This window comes from Gadus morhua, chromosome 23 (assembly GCF_902167405.1).
Source record: "Gadus morhua chromosome 23, gadMor3.0, whole genome shotgun sequence".
Taxonomy (NCBI): Eukaryota; Metazoa; Chordata; class Actinopteri; order Gadiformes; family Gadidae; genus Gadus; species Gadus morhua.
In genome coordinates this window covers 6,523,578-6,544,351 of record NC_044070.1, presented here as the reverse complement: position 1 = coordinate 6,544,351, position 20,774 = coordinate 6,523,578, and the positions used below count along the sequence as shown (strand labels likewise).

At 48.2% G+C, this 20,774-nt stretch overlaps 1 protein-coding gene across 1 annotated transcript in view; it reads right to left on the bottom strand.

The window, feature by feature from the left end:
* Nucleotides 1-20,774, bottom strand: part of prex2 (phosphatidylinositol-3,4,5-trisphosphate-dependent Rac exchange factor 2) — a 117,212-nt gene that overhangs the window by 18,156 nt on the left and 78,282 nt on the right. The window contains exons 29-36 of the mRNA XM_030348986.1: nt 20,397-20,487; nt 16,923-17,051; nt 15,137-15,178; nt 14,102-14,199; nt 13,404-13,550; nt 9,280-9,382; nt 8,513-8,656; nt 7,951-8,065 (exon numbers count right to left, since the gene is read on the bottom strand). Of these exons, the coding sequence (XP_030204846.1) occupies nt 7,951-8,065; nt 8,513-8,656; nt 9,280-9,382; nt 13,404-13,550; nt 14,102-14,199; nt 15,137-15,178; nt 16,923-17,051; nt 20,397-20,487 (869 nt within the window). The remainder of the gene's footprint in view (nt 1-7,950; nt 8,066-8,512; nt 8,657-9,279; nt 9,383-13,403; nt 13,551-14,101; nt 14,200-15,136; nt 15,179-16,922; nt 17,052-20,396; nt 20,488-20,774) is intronic.

Sequence of the window (20,774 nt, the reverse complement as noted above, 5' to 3'; positions counted from 1 at the left end):
AAATGTGTGTGTTTGTGTGTGAGTGTGTGTGCATGCGTGTCTACGTGATTGTACGTTTGTAGTTTTGTTGTGCGCCTGTGGGGCTGCGTCTGTGCATAAATAAGCGTGTGCCCGACACGTGCTTCAATAAGCCGCGGCCTCAGTTTGAGCTGTGCTCGATCCAGCTCGCTCATTGGACATTAATCACGCCACAGATAAAGGCCTCAACAGAAATTAAAACAGAGATTGCCGGGGGGGGGGGGGGGGGGGGGGGGGGCTACAGATCAATGTCTACGTCAGCCAGGCACGTTCACAGTGCTCGCCGTCCAGAATAAATTACCAGGGCGAGCGCGGTTTCTTACCGCAATTTCTGAGAGAGTGTGAAAGTGAAGCAGAATCAGTTTGAATAGAAGAGGAGACTATTATGAGGGGGCAGTGTTATTTCTGTTGATGCATCAATGCAATGTGAGTACGGCCAAATTGCTTTTTCCGTTTCAAAGAAAATGCTGAATTGTGTACAATGAATTGGGTGGACCCAATTCAGCGTTTCCTTTTGAAAGACATTTTCACTTCATCCCTCATTAGGGGATATACAATGACTTTACCATTTCATATTTTGTCCCTGATGCTTTCATTAAACAGCAGGTAGCGGGGGAGAGGCGTGGGGATCAAACCCAGAATCCTTCGGCATGGGAGGCAAACTCCATGACCCCACACGATACAGTTCTACTATAATGTAGAGGTAGGGAGTTTGGCCCGACGTTAAACTATTTCCACACTACATCCTTCTATAATGGACAACAGAACCGCGCGGCAGAGCGCGCACACGCACACACACACACACACACACACACACCTCAACGTTTCTTTTTTCTTCTCCTTTTGCCCATGTCACCTTCACTCTTTCTTCCCGTTGATTGCTCTTGCCAGCCTCATAGGGAGAGCGGCCAGCTGTGCCCGGACCTCGTGGAGCGAATTTCAATGCAGTCCGCCTGAAAACACTATTTACAACATACATACACACCGCTGCTCAGTGGCATTGGACCGCCTTCTCTAGGAGCCTAATGATGCTTCATGCGTGTGTACAAAATAATTCATGACACGAGAGTCAAATGAAAAAAGCCTTCTATGTCTATTTTTTACGTATCTATATGTATGTATTTTATCGTTTCCCGAAGGCATTCTACATCCGTTTTACTTTTTCGCAGTAAACGTCAGTCTTGGCCTCGACTGGACAGCGATTGATTTTGGCAGCCTTGCGTTGAACACAAAACTCCAGCCAATCAGAGTAGTAAAGCACACATCTTCTTATCTGAGACAGGCCCTCTTGTGCAGATTTCTCTTCATTATTTAACATTGTTCTTCAGTCAATTCCTGAAAATAACACTTCTGATTGCTCCATATGTTGCTATTCCTTCGTACTCTTGTGCTCCATAGTGCCGCAGTGCCCCTGGTTCCTCGTGAACCAAACTCGCTTTCCCGAGCACTGATTGGTCCCCTAGCATCTTTACATTTCTTCAAAAGGCTCTCATTGGGATGGAGGCCAGAAAAGAGAGCAGGCAGAAACAGAATGTGAACCGGACCCACAGGGCAGATTTAAAACTGCCCCGTCAGGTGGATTTGAGTGTCCTGCGGGAGGCGCCACCCAATACACTGTACTGTTATTATTAGTATTATATTATTTATTAAGGCTACTACTGATCTGTTTATTGGAACGCTTCCATGGCTCAGGACCAACCTCTGATCATTTTAAATGTTGCTGACCCACTGAGAAGAGGGCAGTGCTGTTCTCCTACCATCAGCCCTCTGATTAATGAGGATTGTCTTTACTCTACTTTCCATTATGCAAACCGTCAACTGCTCACACAGTCTATGTATACAACAGAGACGGACTTCAGTGTGTTAACATACAATGAAAGGTACGTTTGAAAAAGGTGCTGGTATTGTAGTACATGATATAATAATAAAAAACAGACACATTTAAAGACTTTTTTTACCTTTCTGCCTTTAGCAGTGGAATGGAAATGAGTACATTTTAAAGAGCACAGCATCCAAGAAAGCATTTAAAAAAGTTACCCCGGAACGAATGGCATCTCATTAAAACTATAGAACGCAATTATACGACGAAACACTGAACCCTGTGAAACCGAATCCATAAAAAACATATTAAATCATGTGAGATTCCAATCAGGCGGAACACAAAACAGAAGAGTATCTCCTATAGCATTGTACCACTCTCCCTCTCCCTCTCCCTGTCTCCCAGTCCCTATCCACAACCTTCATTTCATGCTTCTTCACTAATCGCTTCTGTACATAACTCCCTTGATATTTTTTATTCAACACTGATGCTACCCCTCCCCCCCACTGTCTGACACTTTTCCCACTCGTTTCTCAGATTCACCTCGGTAATCACGGCAGAAAAAGTGCCTGCTCACAACTGGGAAAAAAAACATTCCCTCCCACGTTGGTTCAAAATACTACAGTTGGCTAATGCCTGCAGTCGCCGTGTAGCAGCCCCTACCCTAGCACTCTAGCAAGCGGTCAGGCATACATAAAGTACTATCGCAAGTTACGTTGCTGTGACAACACGCCGCAAAATAATAGTAGTAGTAAACAACAGACAATAAGTAAAAACCAAAGGTAAACGCAACGGACAAGGAAAAAACGTACAAATCCTGTTTCAATGTTGGCAGATCCCATGTTTTTGTCCCATGCACTAACTAACACTGCGATGACTACGATTACTATAATTTCTTAATATACCCGAAGAAGAGGGATACAAACACACTAAATGAACATGCTCTCTTCCTAGCATTGTGGCATGTCCCGGTAGCTCTGTGATGGACACATTAGGGGCAATTACTCACTACCTCCGGACCAAAATAGCTCCATGAACAGAGGAGTGCCTGGCTGTAAAATCACATGTAAGCCATCATCACGCCCTCCTACAATCACACACACACACACACACACACACACACACACACACACACACACACACACACACACACACACACACACACACACACACACACACACACACACACACACGTGTCAACTGGGAACCAGGAACAGGTGTTCCCTAACTGCACCTGTTCCCAAGTCTTTTGGGACCCGGACAAAATAGAGTCAGAGAGTGTGTTCATTTGTGTTCAATCACTGTGCACTACGGTTTAGCTCAGACGGTTGTACAGTCGGCCTAGTAGTGACAGGAAAACTAAAAGAAAAAGAAAAAGAAAGCAAAAAGAAAAAGGACTAAGCCATTAAAAAGAGAGGCGGTCTGTTAAGAGTGTTAACACTCTCCACGCCCGCTCTCTCTCTCTGCCGTCCCGACCATGTTTGCACGTTTATTGGGTCAACCAAACAAGGCTCACATGTTTCTGCCTATCGTCGTAGAAACACTTGTAGTGCCCAGCATTTAATTGTGAGGCGTTCACCCACACGCACACACACAGCCACACACATACACACACACACACACACACACACACACACACACACACACACACACACACACACACACACACACACACACACACACACACACACACACACACACACACACACAAACAGACACACACACGCGCGGTATTGAGTGCGCTGATGCTGTTTTGCTAAGAGCCCGTTGGCTTCAGTCCATGACGTGGTTTCGACCGGGCCTGGCACTGACCCGGTTCTGGCCGGGTTCTGGCCCAGCTCTAGTCCGGTTCTGGCCCAGTTCTGGCTCAGCTCTAGTCTGGTTCTGGCCGGGTCCTGGCCCAGCTCTAGCCCTGCTCTGGCCGCACTCCAAGGGTAACGAGGTGCAGAGGTTGGCTGGGCTACGTCGTGGGCGCCGGGGAGGGGGGGGGGGGGGGGGCAGCAAAATCATGGTTCCGCTCTGCAGTCGAGGCGGAGAGAGACACGGCTGGCACTCGGCCCGAGGATTGCGCTGGTGGTAATCCGGCAGACGCCCTCCCCTGCTGAACGAGCAGCTGTGAGTGTCCACATCGCTCTGGGGTAGAAAACGTCTTCGCGGAGCAACGGATTTACCGATGCTATCGGTTGCAGTATTTTACGATGCAAAGGTGGCCCACGCCGCGGGTGGGTCTGAGTTTTGCGTTAGGATCTTATGTGGGGTGCCTTGCCTATCATCTGCCACGTAGAAACTGATATCAATGAGAAGTTCTGTCATTATGGAGACATCAACTGCATTGATCTTTCTGATTTATTATGATCACCACAGGGTTGGTCCCCCTGTGTATTAAATAAAACATTGTGCCTTATTATTAGATGAGTCAGTGTCGCCGGTAAATCGATTCCATAAAGATAAAAGCAAATGTGATGTGTTATCAAATCACTTTAAAAAAACTTGTTTTTGTGACACACCTTCTGTGGCCATTGGCGTCCTTTGCCCTTGGCAAAATTCTGCTTTTATTATCATCATCACTAATGTGTTTTTATGGTACTTCAATGAGCCTTGTTTATGTACAGAAGGACCATGTCACGGTGCACCTTTAATAATGAAACTCCTTTGAATTGAAAGAGACAGGCCCTCCGTGGCTGCAGTGTGTTCACCTGAATCCACACACAGGCTCTGCCCTCTGCAGCACGGCTCTCAAGCCCTCCCTCTCCTCATGACTGCACACTCTGCTACCCGCCACTACCGCCACCACCACCACCACCACCTCCTCCACCCAGTAAACCTCCACCCCCAACCACAACCATATCCGCCCAGTGCCCCAACACAATCCCCCCAAACCAGCGCCGCTACACCAACACCACGTGCACCACCACCTCACACACCCCCAACACCACCAACCCCACCACCCCCTCCCCCAACCACCTCCGCCCAGCTCCCCTACCCCCCCCGACCACCACCACTACCACCTCCTCCGCCCAACACCCAACCGCCACCGCCACCAGCACCAGCACCTCGTCCTCCACCCGGCGCCCCTACACCCTGACCCACCACCACCACCACCACTACGCCCTCCAGCGCCCCTGCACCCCTCCACCTCCCCCTACACCCCAGTCCCAGTGCAGCGGCCCGGGCTGTCAGAGCACATCTGCTCCCTGTTGCCTCCGGAGCCTCGGATGTCAGTTCAATCAGGGCCCCTCCCCTCACCGCCGGACTGAAGACGGGAAGAAAGGAAACAACGTTTTGTTCTCCGCTCGCGTGCCACGACGTCACTGTGTTTTTTCTTTCTTGTTAAATACATCAAAGAATGGGGGGGGTTATTGTCCCGGACAGGGCGAAGTGTGTCGAGATGGATGTTTTAACGTTTGTTAGGGTGGGTGTCTTTTTTCACGCCGGCTGAGGTAAGGCACACCGGACGCATGACATCCGAACACACACACACACGGACACACACACATGCATACACATAGTGTGTGTGTGCCTGTGCGTGTGTGTGTGTGTGTGTGTGTGTGTGTGTGTGTGTGTGTGTGTGTGTATGTGTGTGTGTGTGTGTGTATGTCCTGGCAGGGGACGGATACGCTTTAATTAGACGGGTGACATTTCTCCCACTGAACACAGACCCCCCCCCCGTCCCCAGCGGAGAAAGCAGAACAACCAGTCGATACAATAAGAGGAGGCACCAGAAGAAGACAAGAGAAACGCCAATATTCCTATTCTTTATTAAATGGCTCCAGCCTCCCAGGAGACATGGCCAATTGATCGCATCGCCGAGATAAGGACGGGCCACTGTTAACAAAGCCCTGACCTACACACAACCACAGCAACACACACACACAAAAACACAACCACAGGCACAGGCACAGGCACACACACACACACACACACACACACCGATCCAAATGACTCAGCATTTATTCTGTAAACACACAGCAAGCCCTCAATAATGGGCTTTTGAATAATACACATAAGATGACAACGCAAGGCGGTAACTGTCGACACTTTGGCATCCTGCTCTCTGCCACCAGGCTTCCGACCCAATTAAAACTGATCCACAGGATAAGCCATTGCTGTTATCTGGAAGTCGTGTCGCAGGATATCTACCTGAAGAAGCAGATGGCTGCCATCATTCTAAATCATGTCTCCCTCCCCTCTCCCCACCATGCCCCCTAAGGCAGACTTCCCCTAAATAACCTGATGAGGTTTGGCTGTGGGCTGTGTTCTGTGTCTAATTATCTGTACAATCAACGGCAGATGTTGGGCCCCCCGTCTGTGTGTGTGCGTCAGGACGGGCCCCTCCCAGGTACCCAGGGAAGGATCATCGTTCTGGCAGGGCCTCACACACGCAGCTCGTGCGGATACATGGGCCCCTCTCTCTGCTGACTTTCCCAAAGTTTCAGAGCTCGTCCTCTGAAAACCTTCCATCGATAGTATCGCTTACGCCAGCCGGAAGGGAGACACCTAGCACAACATGCTACCGGCAACTTAACGGAGCCGAGATGTCCCGTATGTGGACACTGGACACCGAGGAGACGGAGGGAGAGCAGATTGGGATGCGGTCGCATGGCAGGAAAACTCAGAGCACGGCCTCTGGGTTAACCTGTGTGCTGCTAATGATGATGATGTGGGTTTGTGTGTGTGTGTGTGTGGTTGAACTAGTTGGATGCACTCCCTCAACCGACTGTAACCTCATTCATTGCACTCTACTTGTAATGCTAGATGATATTTCACTTGGTTCTGTACCTTCTTTTAGCCCTTTGTTATTTTCCCTATGTTTCATTTTTAAGCTGCTTTGGCAATGTTTATTTTCCAAGCCGATAAAGCTCTTGTGTATTGAGAGAGAGAGAGAGAGAGAGAGAGAGAGAGAGAGAGAGAGAGAGAGAGAGAGAGAGAGAGAGAGAGAGAGAGAGAGAGAGAGAGAGAGAGAGAGAGAGAGAGAGAGAGAGAGAGAGAGAGAGACCACATTTGGCTTTCATGGTAGCTTTGTTACCATGAAGTAACCAGTAACTTTGCATATCGGAGGGTAATTGCCAAACAATATTTCCGAATTATAGATCTAGCTCTGGCTAGCATTGATTTTATTTTATTTATCTGATAAGCAGTCTGCCTCACCGGACAACCTGTCTGCCCCACCTTATCCAAGTCTGCATCTTACCACAAACATAATTTATCTTCCAACAGCGTGCTAAATGGCACAGCTATGACACTCACACTCCATCACCACAAGGACTGCAGAAGATCGCGTTACAACTTTCGCTTTGTTTGATTTCTGTACCAGAAGTATAACAAAGGTTTTCCATTATACAGGTTCCACATCTCTATTGTATTAAGTCATCCTCGCCTTGACCAATCAGGGAGAGTCTCCTGTGCATTGAAGGAGCCAATGGGAGCTGTGAGGTAATTGAGAACAACAGCTCTACAGAAGGACTTAATCAGGCCTGGCGACAACCGCTCACACACACACTCACACAAAAACACACACACACACACACACAATGTGTGCTCTCATCCAACACCCCCCCCCCCCCCCCCGCTGTTTGCACACAACCAATCATCAAACATTCCCGCTGTGTCTTTCTCAGCCAATCAACCTTCAGGAAACTGCTGGGCTGTCCCGTTGTTCCAAGATAGCAAACATGCTATCTAAATGTATCGCAGGATTCCTCTCTCCAGTGCCGTTGGCTACATGAAGCCAGATAAGAAACACGTGGAGGTCTCGGCCTCCGTGTCAGAAAACACAAACAAAACAACGAAGAAGGATGTTTTCCTACATGTTGGTGTGTCTGTGTATCTGGTGTGTGTGTGTACGTCTGTATATGTGTGTTTGTGTGTGTCTCAGTGCTGAGTGTGTGTGTGTGTGTGTGTGTGTGTGTGTGTGTGTGTGTGTGTGTGTGTGTGTGTGTGTTTAATGAGTTGTGTCTGAATGTGTGAGTTTGGTGAGTACAGGTTTTTGTGTTTGTGCGTGCGTGCGTGTGTATGCATCTGACTTTGGTGAGTGGCGAGTGAATGTGTGCGAGTGTATATGTGGGTAAGTGTACATGTGCGTGCGAGCCTGCGTGCGTGTGTGTGTTTCATACCTCAGCCTCTTGTAGTACTGCTTGACTTTGTCCAGTGAGGCAGCGTTGATCTGAGCCTGGTATTCCTCCACGGACACGTTGTCCCGGTAGTAGTACCCTTCCATGCTCTCCAGGGCTGGGGGAGGACAGAGAGAAAGGTGTTACCGTCTGTGCATGGTTTAATACAGCCATTCAATATGATGTATAGCGCTATGTTGTATATGCTTATTGATTTATATTTTTATCGTTGTTTTTTATGTTATGTTTTTTGGTGTGATCATTCAATTGCTGTGGAACTTGAGGAAGAAAGAAGAAAATGTGTGAGAGAGAGCGAGAGCGCGAGCGAGAGAGAGAGAGAGAGAGAGAGAGAGAGAGAGAGAGAGAGAGAGAGAGAGAGAGAGCGAGAGCGAGAGCGAGAGAGAGAGCGAGAGAGAGAGAGGGAGTCGGATAGGAAAAGAGAGAAAATAAGTACGAAAGAACCAAAGAACGAACAAACAACAAACAAAAAAAGAATCAGGGCAGGAAAGTGGGCATAGTCATCGCAGGCTGGTAAGCGGCCCGCGGCCCCGACGTGTCCCTGCACCTTGGGTGAAGAGCACGGGGTAGATCCTGAAGCCGCCCCCGTTCCTCAGCCGCTGGGGCAGCTGGGAGAAGTAGAAGCCCTCCAGGTAGAAGCAGACCTTCAGAGCCTGGCGGGTCCCCTCCACCTGGTAGGACACGGGCATGTCTAAGGGGACGGGAGGGAGGGAGGGAGGGAGGGAGGGAGAGGGAGGGTTGAGGAGGGGGGAGTGGGAGAGGAGAGGAGAGGAGAGGAGGGCCGGGGACAGGGGAGAGGAGAAAGGAGGGCAGAGGAGGAGAGGAGAGGGGAGGAAAGGGGAGGGGTGGGGAGGAGAGGGGAGGCAAGGGGAGGGGTGGGGAGGGGGGAGATAGAGGAGGAAAGAGGAGAGTGGCGAGAGGAGCCGGGAGAGGAGATAAGAAGGGGGGGAGATGGGAAGGAAGAGAGGGGAGGGAGAGCGGCGAGGGGAGATGGATGGGGAGGGGGGGGAGGAAAGAGGAGAGCGGAGAGATGAAATGGAGAGGGAGGGGGAGGAGGAGCAGGGAGGTCAGGACAGGAGTAGAAGGAGTGGAGAAGACGATGCATAATTAAATCTAAAACCCATCACCGTCACAAAAAGTTTCCCTGGAAATAACTTTTAGGGTGAATAATTAAAGTCCTCATTATACGGCGTTATTTCCATCGAGCGCTATTAAAAGCCCGATCCATTCTGTTAAATATTACATTTAGGCTAATGACGGACCGAATTACAGTTCCACATGACGGATCTGCCCTCGCGGCTGCAGTCTACCTACTTGCCACGAGAGGCTCCCCTTCAAACTGCCGGAAGTAGAACGTCACTTTCTCCAAGTCTATCAACGCCACCTGAGTGTCCTCCAGCATGGCCTGCTCATCCGTCTGTGAAGGGAGAGAGGCGCACACACTCTAGGTTACTCCTTAACCACAGATACATGGGTGTGTGTACGTGTGTGTGTGTGTGTGTGTGTACGTGTGTGTGTGTGTGTGTGTGTGTGTGTGTGTGTGTGTGTGTGTGTGTGTGTGTGTGTGTGTGTGTGTGTGTGTGTGTGTGTGTGTGTGTGTACGTGTGCGCGTGTGTGTGTGTGTGTGTGTAAACCAATCATCACATTTTAATACTGATGTACAGGTACAAATAAACATGTGCGCCCCTCCAGGTGTGTTTGTGTGAATGTGTGCGGGAGTGTGTGTACGTGTGGACGCACACGTGGCAACGGATGCCTTCTCCCAGCTGTATACAAATACCTGGGGAAGTGTGTAAGCATGTCCGCATCCCTGCCAGTGTGTTTATGTATTATGTAGGTCCATGTGTGCCGGAGTAAGTGTGTATTTCACGGCGTCTGTATCCTGTGTCCCACACATGTATGCATGCTCCCCGTTTCCTCTCCAAACAGCCGTCCTGACAACTGCGTATACAAACAGGCACATCTGCTCCTCACTGCTCACAGCGAAGCAAGGCCCGGCTAGAGAGGGTCCACACCTTGCTTTCAATGCAGGATATGAAGTCCTTCTTCCCCCCAGTACGTCTCTCCCGCTCTCTTTTTTAATTCAGCACACCTCCCCTCCCATCCTCTGCACTTATGTTGTCCTTTCACTTTCCTTAGAGTGGCTTGCCCTTTAAGTTTCTCTCCTCTGTTTACCACTCCTCAACCTCTCTTGCGTCTCCCCACCTCTTTATCCTCTACTGCTCCTCTCCTCTATGCCTCCTCTCCTGTTCACCTCTCTAACTCTCCTTCCCTCTCCCCGCCTTCCTCCTTCTCTTTCATCCTCTCCTCTGCCCTCCTCCGGTGTCCTCTACCTCTCCTATCTGTGGCGCGCAGGAAGGAGTCGGGCGGAGGAGTGAAGAGGAGGAGGGAGGAGAGGAGAGGAGAGGAGAGGAGAGGAGAGGAGAGGAGAAGAGAGGAGAGGAGAGGTGAAAGCATGGAGGAAAAGGAGAGGAGCGAAGAGGTGAGGAGAGGAGAAAACATTAGAGAAAAGGAGAGGAGAGGAGATGAGTGGAGGGGCGAGGAGAAGAGAGGATAGGTAGGGGGGATTTGCTCCCACGTATTTCCTGCCACCAAGGGACGACTCGAGAGCTTGAGAGTGCAAACAAAGATAACCACGCGGGCACTCAGAGGCACACAAAAGCAACCGCAATTACCCACAGACGATCACAGACCAGCATGCAGCCTCTTCATGTGCTGTCCTCAAATGGGGCCCACTGGCAAGGCAGTGTCACTGGAAAGTTACACCGTTTTTGCTTTATTTGTGTGTGTGTGTGTGTGTGTGTGTGTGTGTGTGTGTGTGTGTGTGTGTGTGTGTGTGTGTGTGTGTGTGTGTGTGTGTGTGTGTGTGTGTGTGTGTGTGTGTGTGTGTGTGTGTGTATGGGTGTGTATGTGTCAGAGTATACCTTTAGACATCCTTGAGCTAACCTTGCCCTGCTCCTTGATGGCCTGGATATTTATTCACTGCAAGTACTTTAAGATCTAAACACCTGCCACCTGACTGATAGTTAGGACTGTTATCGACAAGGACAACACAATTATGATTTTTTTAATATGTGTCGATACGATATTTACTGCAATTCGGTATGAATAAGATATTACAATCATTTGACGATGTTATAATTTGTGTGGCTTAATGTACGGGTTAAACGTGGGGGGGGGGGGGGGGTGAAGGTTGTACAGGTCTGTCAGTGTCCAACTGTGGCTGAAGCAAACAGAACTGGATGCACATCAAATCTAGGCAAATACAATAAATTATACAGTTTTTTCGTCAACCTGACAATACAAGTATTGCAGAGGCAAAGAAACCCGATACTCCGGTGAATCTATATTTTCCCCCACCCCTTCTAAATAATTTATAGTAAAATACTGTATTGAGCATAACTCATGAAGGAGCAGGATGAAGGAGCAAAGCGATTCAAAGCAGAGAACTATAGTGTACTTTCAAGCTATAGAGGCCGTCGGTGTAGAGATAGTGAAATGAGAAGAAGGAGGGGAAGATTGAAAACAGGTGTAGGGAAGGAGAGTAAGAAAGGTATGTGTAATGAGGATCTGGGGTAAAGCCTGCATCACACCCAAACGTCAATAAACGGACTACACGCCCCAGTGCCAAAGTACACGCTTGAAGAATTTCCTGTTGCTATAATTTCCACCCAAAAAGGAAACACAAATACTGTTTTCATTAGCAACTTCCTGTCCGTCACGTCACGCTGCATCGACATTCATCTGTGTCTGCATTATGCAGGCCCGTGGTTCATTCATGTAAGCCAGCAACATGTTCTCTAGGGCTTGTATGCATCGCAATGACCACCACCATGATGGAAGCATAGGAGCTTTGGAATGTCAGTTATTGTGTTGGTAGTCATGGAATATTAGTCAATGTTTATTAATTAGTCTTGAAATGATTTGTCATTATGGGGAGAAATTGTTGTGTTTTAAACTGCCACGGCGTTTCTCGAGAGAGACATGTGTATTCATCAGCCTAGCTTATGGTATATAAAATTTGGTTTCGGATTTTACAGTACTACAACTCTCAATATGGTGGAGTAATGCTAACAGAAAATCCAATGCAGATGGTGTACTAGCCCTGTTGAACGTTTTTCTTAGTTGTTTCTGGGTTAAGAGGGGACGTATCTCTGAAAGCAAGAATAAGAGGAGCATGACTCATCGGACCAAGACATTAAAAGCACGTCCATTTTAAAGCAACTTTACAGAAATTTTGCGAGACAAAGTGCGAGGGGTTGTTCTCTTGGCAGAACGATCCGAGCTCTGACTCTGACAAACCGCGGCTATATCCGTAGTCACGTAATGTCCTCCCCTCGAAGCGAGCCACTAATCCCGCGTGGGTCAAGTCCAGACATGCCGGTCGAATCTTGGCCTCATCAATGCTCTTTCCAACAGCTCTTTCTGTTTGCCTTTAAGACGATCGGCTGCCTTTAAGACGATCTCAGACGTGAAAGCTCAGGCTCATTATGAGTCGTGTTGAAGCTACCTTTCGACTTTTTAGCAGCAAATCAGGTTTCTGGCTAAAACCTGGCTCTTGGATTATGTATTCTTCATCTTTAAAGCGTGATGTGTGGTGTTCAGGACTGAAACCTTGGCTGTTTGGCAGGATGAGAGTAAGCAGTGAGGCAGGAGAGCTTTCGTTTGGCTTGATAACGCGCCCAAGCACCAAAGCACCCACGCACGCACACACACACACACACACGGGGGTGTTTACAATGCTCTGAATGGGGGATAATCCCTCTTGGAAGCCCCTCACTTTGCTGCTTGTTTTTTCTAGCAGAAAGGGTCACAGGCAGTGCAACAAATACTGTCCAGATTCAATAACACTACGACAACATAAAGTTGACCGGAAAGTTAAAAAAAATAAGACGCAAATTTTATAAAGATTGTGCACATGTTGCACACATTCTTCCCTGTAACAGCACACCGCTTGAAGGCTTTTAAAATTCAAACCTACCTAAGTCGCTGGACCTGGATTCATTATGATCACCCTACTTTTGTGGTCTACTTTTTTCACCCGTCTTTTCTATAATATATTCCTCACCAAAAGCAGAGGTGTTTTCCCAGTCCTTTACCAGAGAGCGTGTTTTAAAGGAGGGCAACGATAATGACCTTTGTATTACGGCACAGTATACGATTTTGTGCTTCAAAGGAAGAAATTGATTGAAACGGATTGCACCAGATTGCCATGTTACCATATCTGCAGTCAGTACACATAAACACCACATATAATACAGTTTTAGTCTGTTCTTCTAGTCTGGCGACACGCATGTTCACCTGTGCTTCTCTCAAACGTCTCAAACAAGGGCCTCATCGTTACATCGGCCCCGGGCCGGCGGTACGAATCCCGGACACACCAGTACAGTGTAGTCCCCAGGCGCTGAGGAGCAAGGCAGTGTCTGTGCAGGCCTCACCAGGTGGGGGGAGAGGAGGGACTGGAAGTGGAGCAGCAGCCCGGCACTGGCGACCTGCTCCAGCCAGCGTCGGCCACCCTCCTGGGGCTCCGGGGGGTCCGTGGAGTCCTGGCTCTCCGGCTCGCAGTCCCTTCCTCCATCGTGGAACTGAGTGGGAAAGCATGGGAAACACAATGGTCAGATAAAGAGTTGACCGCTGGAGTACGAAGATACAGTGTTACATTTACATTTAGGGCATTTAGCAGACGCTGTTATCCAAAGTGAATTACAATAAGTTTGTTTCTCTTTCTTTCTTTGTCAGAAGAAAGAGAAACAATATATCGCTGTCGGTACAGTAAGGATTTTGATAGAACCAAGTGCAAAGCCCCAACAACCGCTAGGTTAACCCATTCCCCATACACAACAAAGATAGCTAGGATAAGATATAAGTACTATATTTAAGTTCAAGGACGTACAACATACAATAAGTGCGTAAGAAGGGTGTGAGGGGGGGGAGGGTAAGGGGGGGAGGCTATGCAGAGTCCAGGTGAACTCTGAACAAGTGAGTCTGGAAGTATGCCAGTTGGTAGACGCTGTTAACCAAAGCGTTTGACGATAGTCTGGTGGCTGCCTAACCCCGACAGTGTTGATGACCTGCTCTACCAAGTGAGAAATTGCTCATGAACTGGTGGGCTGTTAGCATGGTGAACTGGTTTCACCTGGTTGAGCACGGCCAGGAGATGCTGAGAGAAGGCACACACGGCCGCCACCAGTGACTGACAAAACACCATGTCCCGCCTTAGCTGGATCTCAGAGTCTGGTAGAGCAAGCCAGGGCACCATGGAGGGAGAAAGCGAGAGAGAGCGAGGGAGAGCGAGAGAGAGAGAGAGAGCGCGAGAGAGCGCGAGAGAGAGCGAGAGAGAGAGAGAGAGAGAGAGAGAGAGAGAGAGAGAGAGTAAAGTAATTAATCTCAATGGTTCATGCTATACTTATTATAGTGCATGACGAGCAGAAAATGAAAACCGGTCGGACAAAATCTTGTCCAAGCGTGAGTGAATTATATTAGCTGGCTGCGGTTGGTGTTTTTCGTTGATTATAAAATTACTTTTGGGTTACATTTTAAATGGTAATAGTTTGGGGGGGGGGGAGGGGATGGTGATTAAAAAGCTGTCTTCTACCTTTAGGTCTGCTGGGTAATAAATATTAAATGTAGTCTACATCAGAATAAAGGGCAGGTCTGCCCTAGCAGAACATAATTGGCCTCTATAATATTTTAATGAACATAAAAAAAAGAGCATGAATGAATAGTGAGACTTAATTAATCTCAGCGAAAAGGTGATTTATGTTCTCATTAAGAGATATATTGAGGTGTTCTGTGCTCGGTGTAAAAATAACAAAACATAACATCTAGATGGATACCACTCATTAGCACTGATCTGAAATCAGTGTGTAATGATTGTGACCGGTATTCAGATTGTGTACTCATGGGCAGATGGTGGACTCTATGGCTCATTCATTAACCAAAAAGTTATTCAAACGTCCACAAACACAAAAACAGACACACAGACACACACTCCCTTGTTTACAACTCTTGGTCAGTTTACTTGATCGGTTGTTTATTTTAATTGGACGATCGTTTGTGTTGGTTTAGTATTAGGTTGGCATAAAAGCGGCTGTGTGTTGAATTTACATAAACATGAATACATTCATATATTTGTATTAAAAACAAAAGGACGGGATTGAGCAACACCGACCTGTGTACTGCAGTAGGACCAACAGCAGCCGTGTCTTCACCTCTGTGGGAACAAAAACACACAAAACACACTCCATCAACTCCAAAACAAACAATAAAGTCTATGATCGACCTCGATTACGCAGCCCCGGTCTATAAACCAGAACCCTGTAGGAGTTAGATTATGAGGAAAAGACCCAACTCCTCCACCTCCTTCATCCACCTCCTCCACTCTCCGCTCTTCATTCTCCACCTCCTCCACTCTCTCCCCTCTTCTCCCTCCACCTCCTATCTCCAGTGCCTCCTCTCTCCCCCTCTCTCCAGCTCCCCTACTCTCCCCTTTTCTCCCCACCTCCTCTCCAGCCCTAACACTCTCCCCTCTTCTCTCCCCACTTCTCTCCAGCTCCGCCTCTCTCCTCTCTCCTCTCTCCCCCCTCCTCTCTCCCCTCTACCCCTCCTCTCTCCAGCTCCAACACTTACAACTCGCAGATGTTTATCTTCACATGTGGGGGTGGGAGCCAATATCATAAAATCAGCCCCCCCAGGAAAGAGAGAGGAAGAGATGGAGGGAGAGTGTGTGTGGGGGAAGAGAGAGGATAAGAGAGAGAGAGAGAGAGAGAGAGAGAGAGAGAGAGAGAGAGAGAGAGAGAGAGAGAGAGAGAGAGAGAGAGAGAGAGAGAGAGAGAGAGAGAGAGATAGAGAGAGAGAGAGAGAGAGAGAGAGAGAGGAAGAGAGAGATACACAGAGGGCGGAAGAGAGAGAGAGATTATAATTCAAGTCTCTATTTGTTTATAGAAATATTATGTCTGCCAGGAGAACATACAGATAGTTAAAATAATTGGCAGAGATCTGCAGAGATTTGTCGATATGAAAATGTGTCAGCCTAATGGATGGGGGGTTGCAGTTATATTAATTGTCTGTTTGCTCAGTCTGCTCTGACACCGCCAGCTCACCTTTCCCAGGAGTGTCATGTGACCGAGGCAACGATATGAGCTGTCTGTGTGTGTACGTGTGTCAGAGAGAGAGTTTCCATGTGTGTGTCTGTTTGTAAGTGTGTGTATCCGTGAAAAACATATGTGTGTGCAGGCATGTCTGATTTAGAGTGTGCATGCGAGTGAGTTTGTGTGTGAACATGCATGTGTTTCTGTGTACGTGTGTGTGTGTGTGTGTGTGTGTGTGTGTGTGTGTGTGTGTGTGTGTGTGTGTGTGTGTGTGTGTGTGTGTGTGTGTGTGTGTGTGTGTGCGTGTTCTTGCATGCGTGTATGAGTGTTGGCATGCCTTCACATGCATATGTGTGTGCAGACATTTGAGCACGTCTGTCCAAAAAAGTACAGTACATGTGGTGCGTACGTGTGGTGCGTACGTGCAGTGTGTGTGCATGTGGGATGTGCGCGCGGGTGTCTGCGTGTGCGTCAGTGTGTTCCCAATCTGTGGGCCAACAATCACAACAGACTGTGCTTATCTTTGACGTTATTATAATTTACGCCTTCTGCAGGCCTTACGACAGGAGGGAGGGAACTGTATACACTGGTCTCCTACCAGGACCCCATGCAGATCTATGACCGGGGTTATATGGGCGATAAACACAGCTTGATGAATAAAGAGAAGAGGCAAAGTACAAAATGAAATATATATTCAGTGATATGAGGTTTTTCTCATAATCTTAATATATGGCAATATCCACCCCCTTGAGTTTTCACATATTTATGTGTTTTCAATATAATCGAATGGAGAGCAGAGCCAGTGGAGGCATCGTGGCAACCTCCGCTTTTGCATATTTCAACACTTTGAGTCTTGCGAGCGCTGACCTTCGACGAAGCGGCCGACGGTGTGTGTAAAGGCGTGCACGCTGCCCGGAAGGTTCCAGGGGTCCTGCTTCACGTGGAGGCGCAGCTTCTTGGTACAGTTCAGCCTGGGCTCCATCTCCTGCTGGAACTCTGACGCACGCACGCACACGCCAACACACACACACACACACACACACACACACACACACACACACACACACACACACACACACACACACACACACACACATTAATGCAGGGCAGACAGGAGGGTCTTATTGTACATGCTTCAATCAGTCAGACTTCCCCTGATCCTCCACCAGCATTGTGTTGTGCCAAGTGATTGAGTGAGTGATTGAGTCAGAGAGAGAGAGAGAGAGAGAGAGAGAGAGAGAGAGAGAGAGAGAGAGAGAGAGAGAGAGAGAGAGAGAGAGAGAGAGAGAGAGAGAGAGAGAGAGAGAGAGAGAGAGAGAGAGAGAGAGAGAGGCACGAGAATGAGGAAGATAGAGAGAGAGAGTTGGTGTCTCGGATCTGTAAACCACACAGAGGACACTTTCCCTTTGGAGGGAGTGTGTGTGTGTGTGTGTGTGTGTGTGTGTGTGTGTGTGTGTGTGTGTGTGTGTGTGTGTGTGTGTGTGTGTGTTTGTGTGTGTGTGTGTGTGTGTGTGTGTGTTTTTGTGTGTGTGTATGTGTGTGTGATGAGCATTAACCACACATAAGTGAGCGGGAATTATAGACTTTAATCGAAGCTCTTGCATCGCCCCCCTCAGGGAAAATGGCTATGTACATAAACAGCACATCCTGTGGACAGAGGCGCACATGCACACTTAGACACACACACACACACACATATTCCCACACACACACACTAACACACAGAAAGCCACATAAACAAGCCCACTTGCGGATCAAACATATCCCACACTCGATTGAAGAGCGTCTGAGCGGAGGGCACAGCACAGCATCAAGCTAGGGTGTTTGCAGAATAAAATTACTAAAACACTGAGGTAAAACAAACACTTCATCTGTTTTCTGGGTTTTCAGATCACCAAGGCTAACGTCCACTTCCCCTCAAGGACCCCAAATCCTCCGACCCCGATAAAAGCCTTGAGTGAAGCCCTTGGGCTCAGCGGACGGCCAACGAGGTCCACCATCAAAGCAACGTTGTTCATCGTAAAAAGTAAGACCGTCTCCTCGTCTCTGCCTGCGCGAAAACAGCTGCGTCTGGCAAACAGAGCTTTCTGCTAGCTAATCTGCAAAATATGCTACGCTATGGAAAAAACATTGAGTTCAAAACAGGCCATCGTGGGCAAGTATTGGCACCGTTTATTGTCGCCCAGTAGAAAGATAAGGGCTATATTTAGCGTCGCCTCTCTGCTACACGCCCTCCAAAGAGATAACATTTCCGAGTACAATAGATAATATACAGCCGTTGCCAATGTTTGGTTGAATATTGTGTCTGAATGGAGTGTGAAGGACAAACACATACCAGGAATGAGTTTGATATACACTGATACAAACTAAACATAAGAAGGACCAATCTCCCATGGTCGCTCAGCTGGCCGTTTGGCTAACAACCAAGAAGATGTAGAGGGAAGATGAGGATGTTAATTGGCTTATTCCAGAGCTGTGGTGTGGGAGGGAAAGCAGAGGAACAGCTCAGGGGAAACCAGGGAGGATGATGAGGAGTGAGAGGAGAAGGTGGAGTTATGGAAGAAAGGGATGAGAGGGATCTGTCCCAGAAGGAGCACAGGAAGCAGTTATCTCTGGACTCTTCCTATACCCCGTCCCACATGTACCTTATCATGTTCCCACGCACACACACACTCTTACACACACACACACACACACGTACAAGCGCACACCCACACACATACACACGTAATATGCACATACTTACATCCTCACAAACTAATCTATTTTCTTTCTTCAACACACATATGCACAAAAACACACAGACACAGACACAGACACACACACGCACACACACACACTGTGGCAGGAAGCAGCGGCCCAGTGCGTTGGGCGGTGGCCTGCCTGTTCTCTCCTGGTCTGTGGGCTCTGGGGGGTTTCTGGAGTCTCTTCAATGTTATCTTTCTCCTCCCCCACTGCCCTGACCCAGCCAAGGAGGCCCCAGAACACACAAGAACCAGAGCCGGGGCACAGGGCCAGGAACCCATCTACTTGGAGAGGAACATCAGCTAGGAGGAGGCGGGAGTGCCACAGACCAGCCAATCAGAAGGCAGCGTCAACGCTGATGTGCTTTTGGAAATAAAACGTACACTTAGCCAAGGCTTTTGACTTCTTAGGGACAAACAATAAGCACACACACCAAGTGTAAAAACCAGTGTGATCCACGAGTGACATCAACAGATCTAATTCATGCCAATGATGGTATGTGAATTCGGGTTATCATCCTGTAGTCTCTACACCACAGTCCGACATTTTCCGCACTCTACAGGCTAACCTTACCAACGTGATGCTTCTGAATGTTTTATTCTCCGACACCTCAAGGGGATATCGTGTGGGTGAAGTTCGTCTGGATACTGATCAACTCACATGCCCAGCGGGGAGAGGAAGAGGACGCAGGATGAATAATTGAATACATGTCTGGAGAAGGAGAGGAGAATGTCGACGAGAGACAATACTGAGTGATCCTTTCTTATTATGTCTTTCGTACTGATAAAGCCAATTGAACAGAATTTAACTGAATTCAGAGGGACAGAAAATAGAGAGAGAGAAAGAGAAAGAGAGAGAGAGAGAGAGAGAGAGAGAGAGAGAGAGAGAGAGAGAGAGAGAAAGAGAAAGAGAGAGAGAGAGAGAGAGAGAGAGAGAGAGAGAGAGAGAGAGAGAGAGAGAAAGAGAAAGAGAGAGAGAGAGAGAGAGAGAGAGAGAGAGAGAGAGAGAGAGAGAGAAAAAAAGAGACAGATAGAGTCCACACGGAGCCGAAACGGGCGAAACGATCCGGTTTCCTTTTATGCGGTTATGCGGTTGTCTCCCTAAAGACGGATTCATTGCGAAACCTCATCGAACTGTAGAAACGCTGTAGTAAATATTCAAGGCGCTGGTTTCCTAACAGAAAAAAGTGGAGCGCATCAAGCCTGCGCACATACAGCCTGCGCGGTGTATACAAACATTCAGTCACGAGGAGATTCAACCTTTTAAATTGAGCAGAAATACTTTTTAATGTACAGTTAGTAATTCAATTGATCAAGGGGCTTTATTTTAAGCTATAAAAAATTCATCGCAACTCTGACGTCCCCCAGCTGGTGGGGGGCTAATGACGTCATCGTTTGCGTTTCAGGCGTCCACACAAATCCTAACACGAAACCGCATCGGTCCGGATAGATTTCAAACCACCTCCGAGGGTGGTTTCAGTAATGTGCGGTTTCTCGGGCACCGGATTCGCCGGCTCCGTCTGGACGGTCGGCCGAAACGCACAAGACTCATGCGGTTTCACCAAAAAATGGCATCCTGTGTTTATGTGTGTTTTACCTTGTAGCCCTCTCCCGGGTGTGAAACATTTGGTCTGTTCGAAGGCGCGGCCCACCAGCGCCCCCCTCAGCATGCTGGTGATGGAGTCCACCTGTCAAGGTGATGCACAGGACCAGCGTTACAAGGGCTACATGCACAACACGGAAAGACTCGTAACGAGAGAATGATTGGAGGAAACAACGGCAGCATTAGCATTCACTTCTTAAGACCCACTCCTCGTTGCACGACTGGTCCAAACTGACCGTTTTCTGTCAACATTGATGGACGATAATGTTATCTATGCGATGGCCTACGAGTTCAACAGCACCTGAATCGCTCAGTCACAAGTATGTAGTAATCATGAATTTAGTGCCCTCTCTATCTCACTTACTTACACAT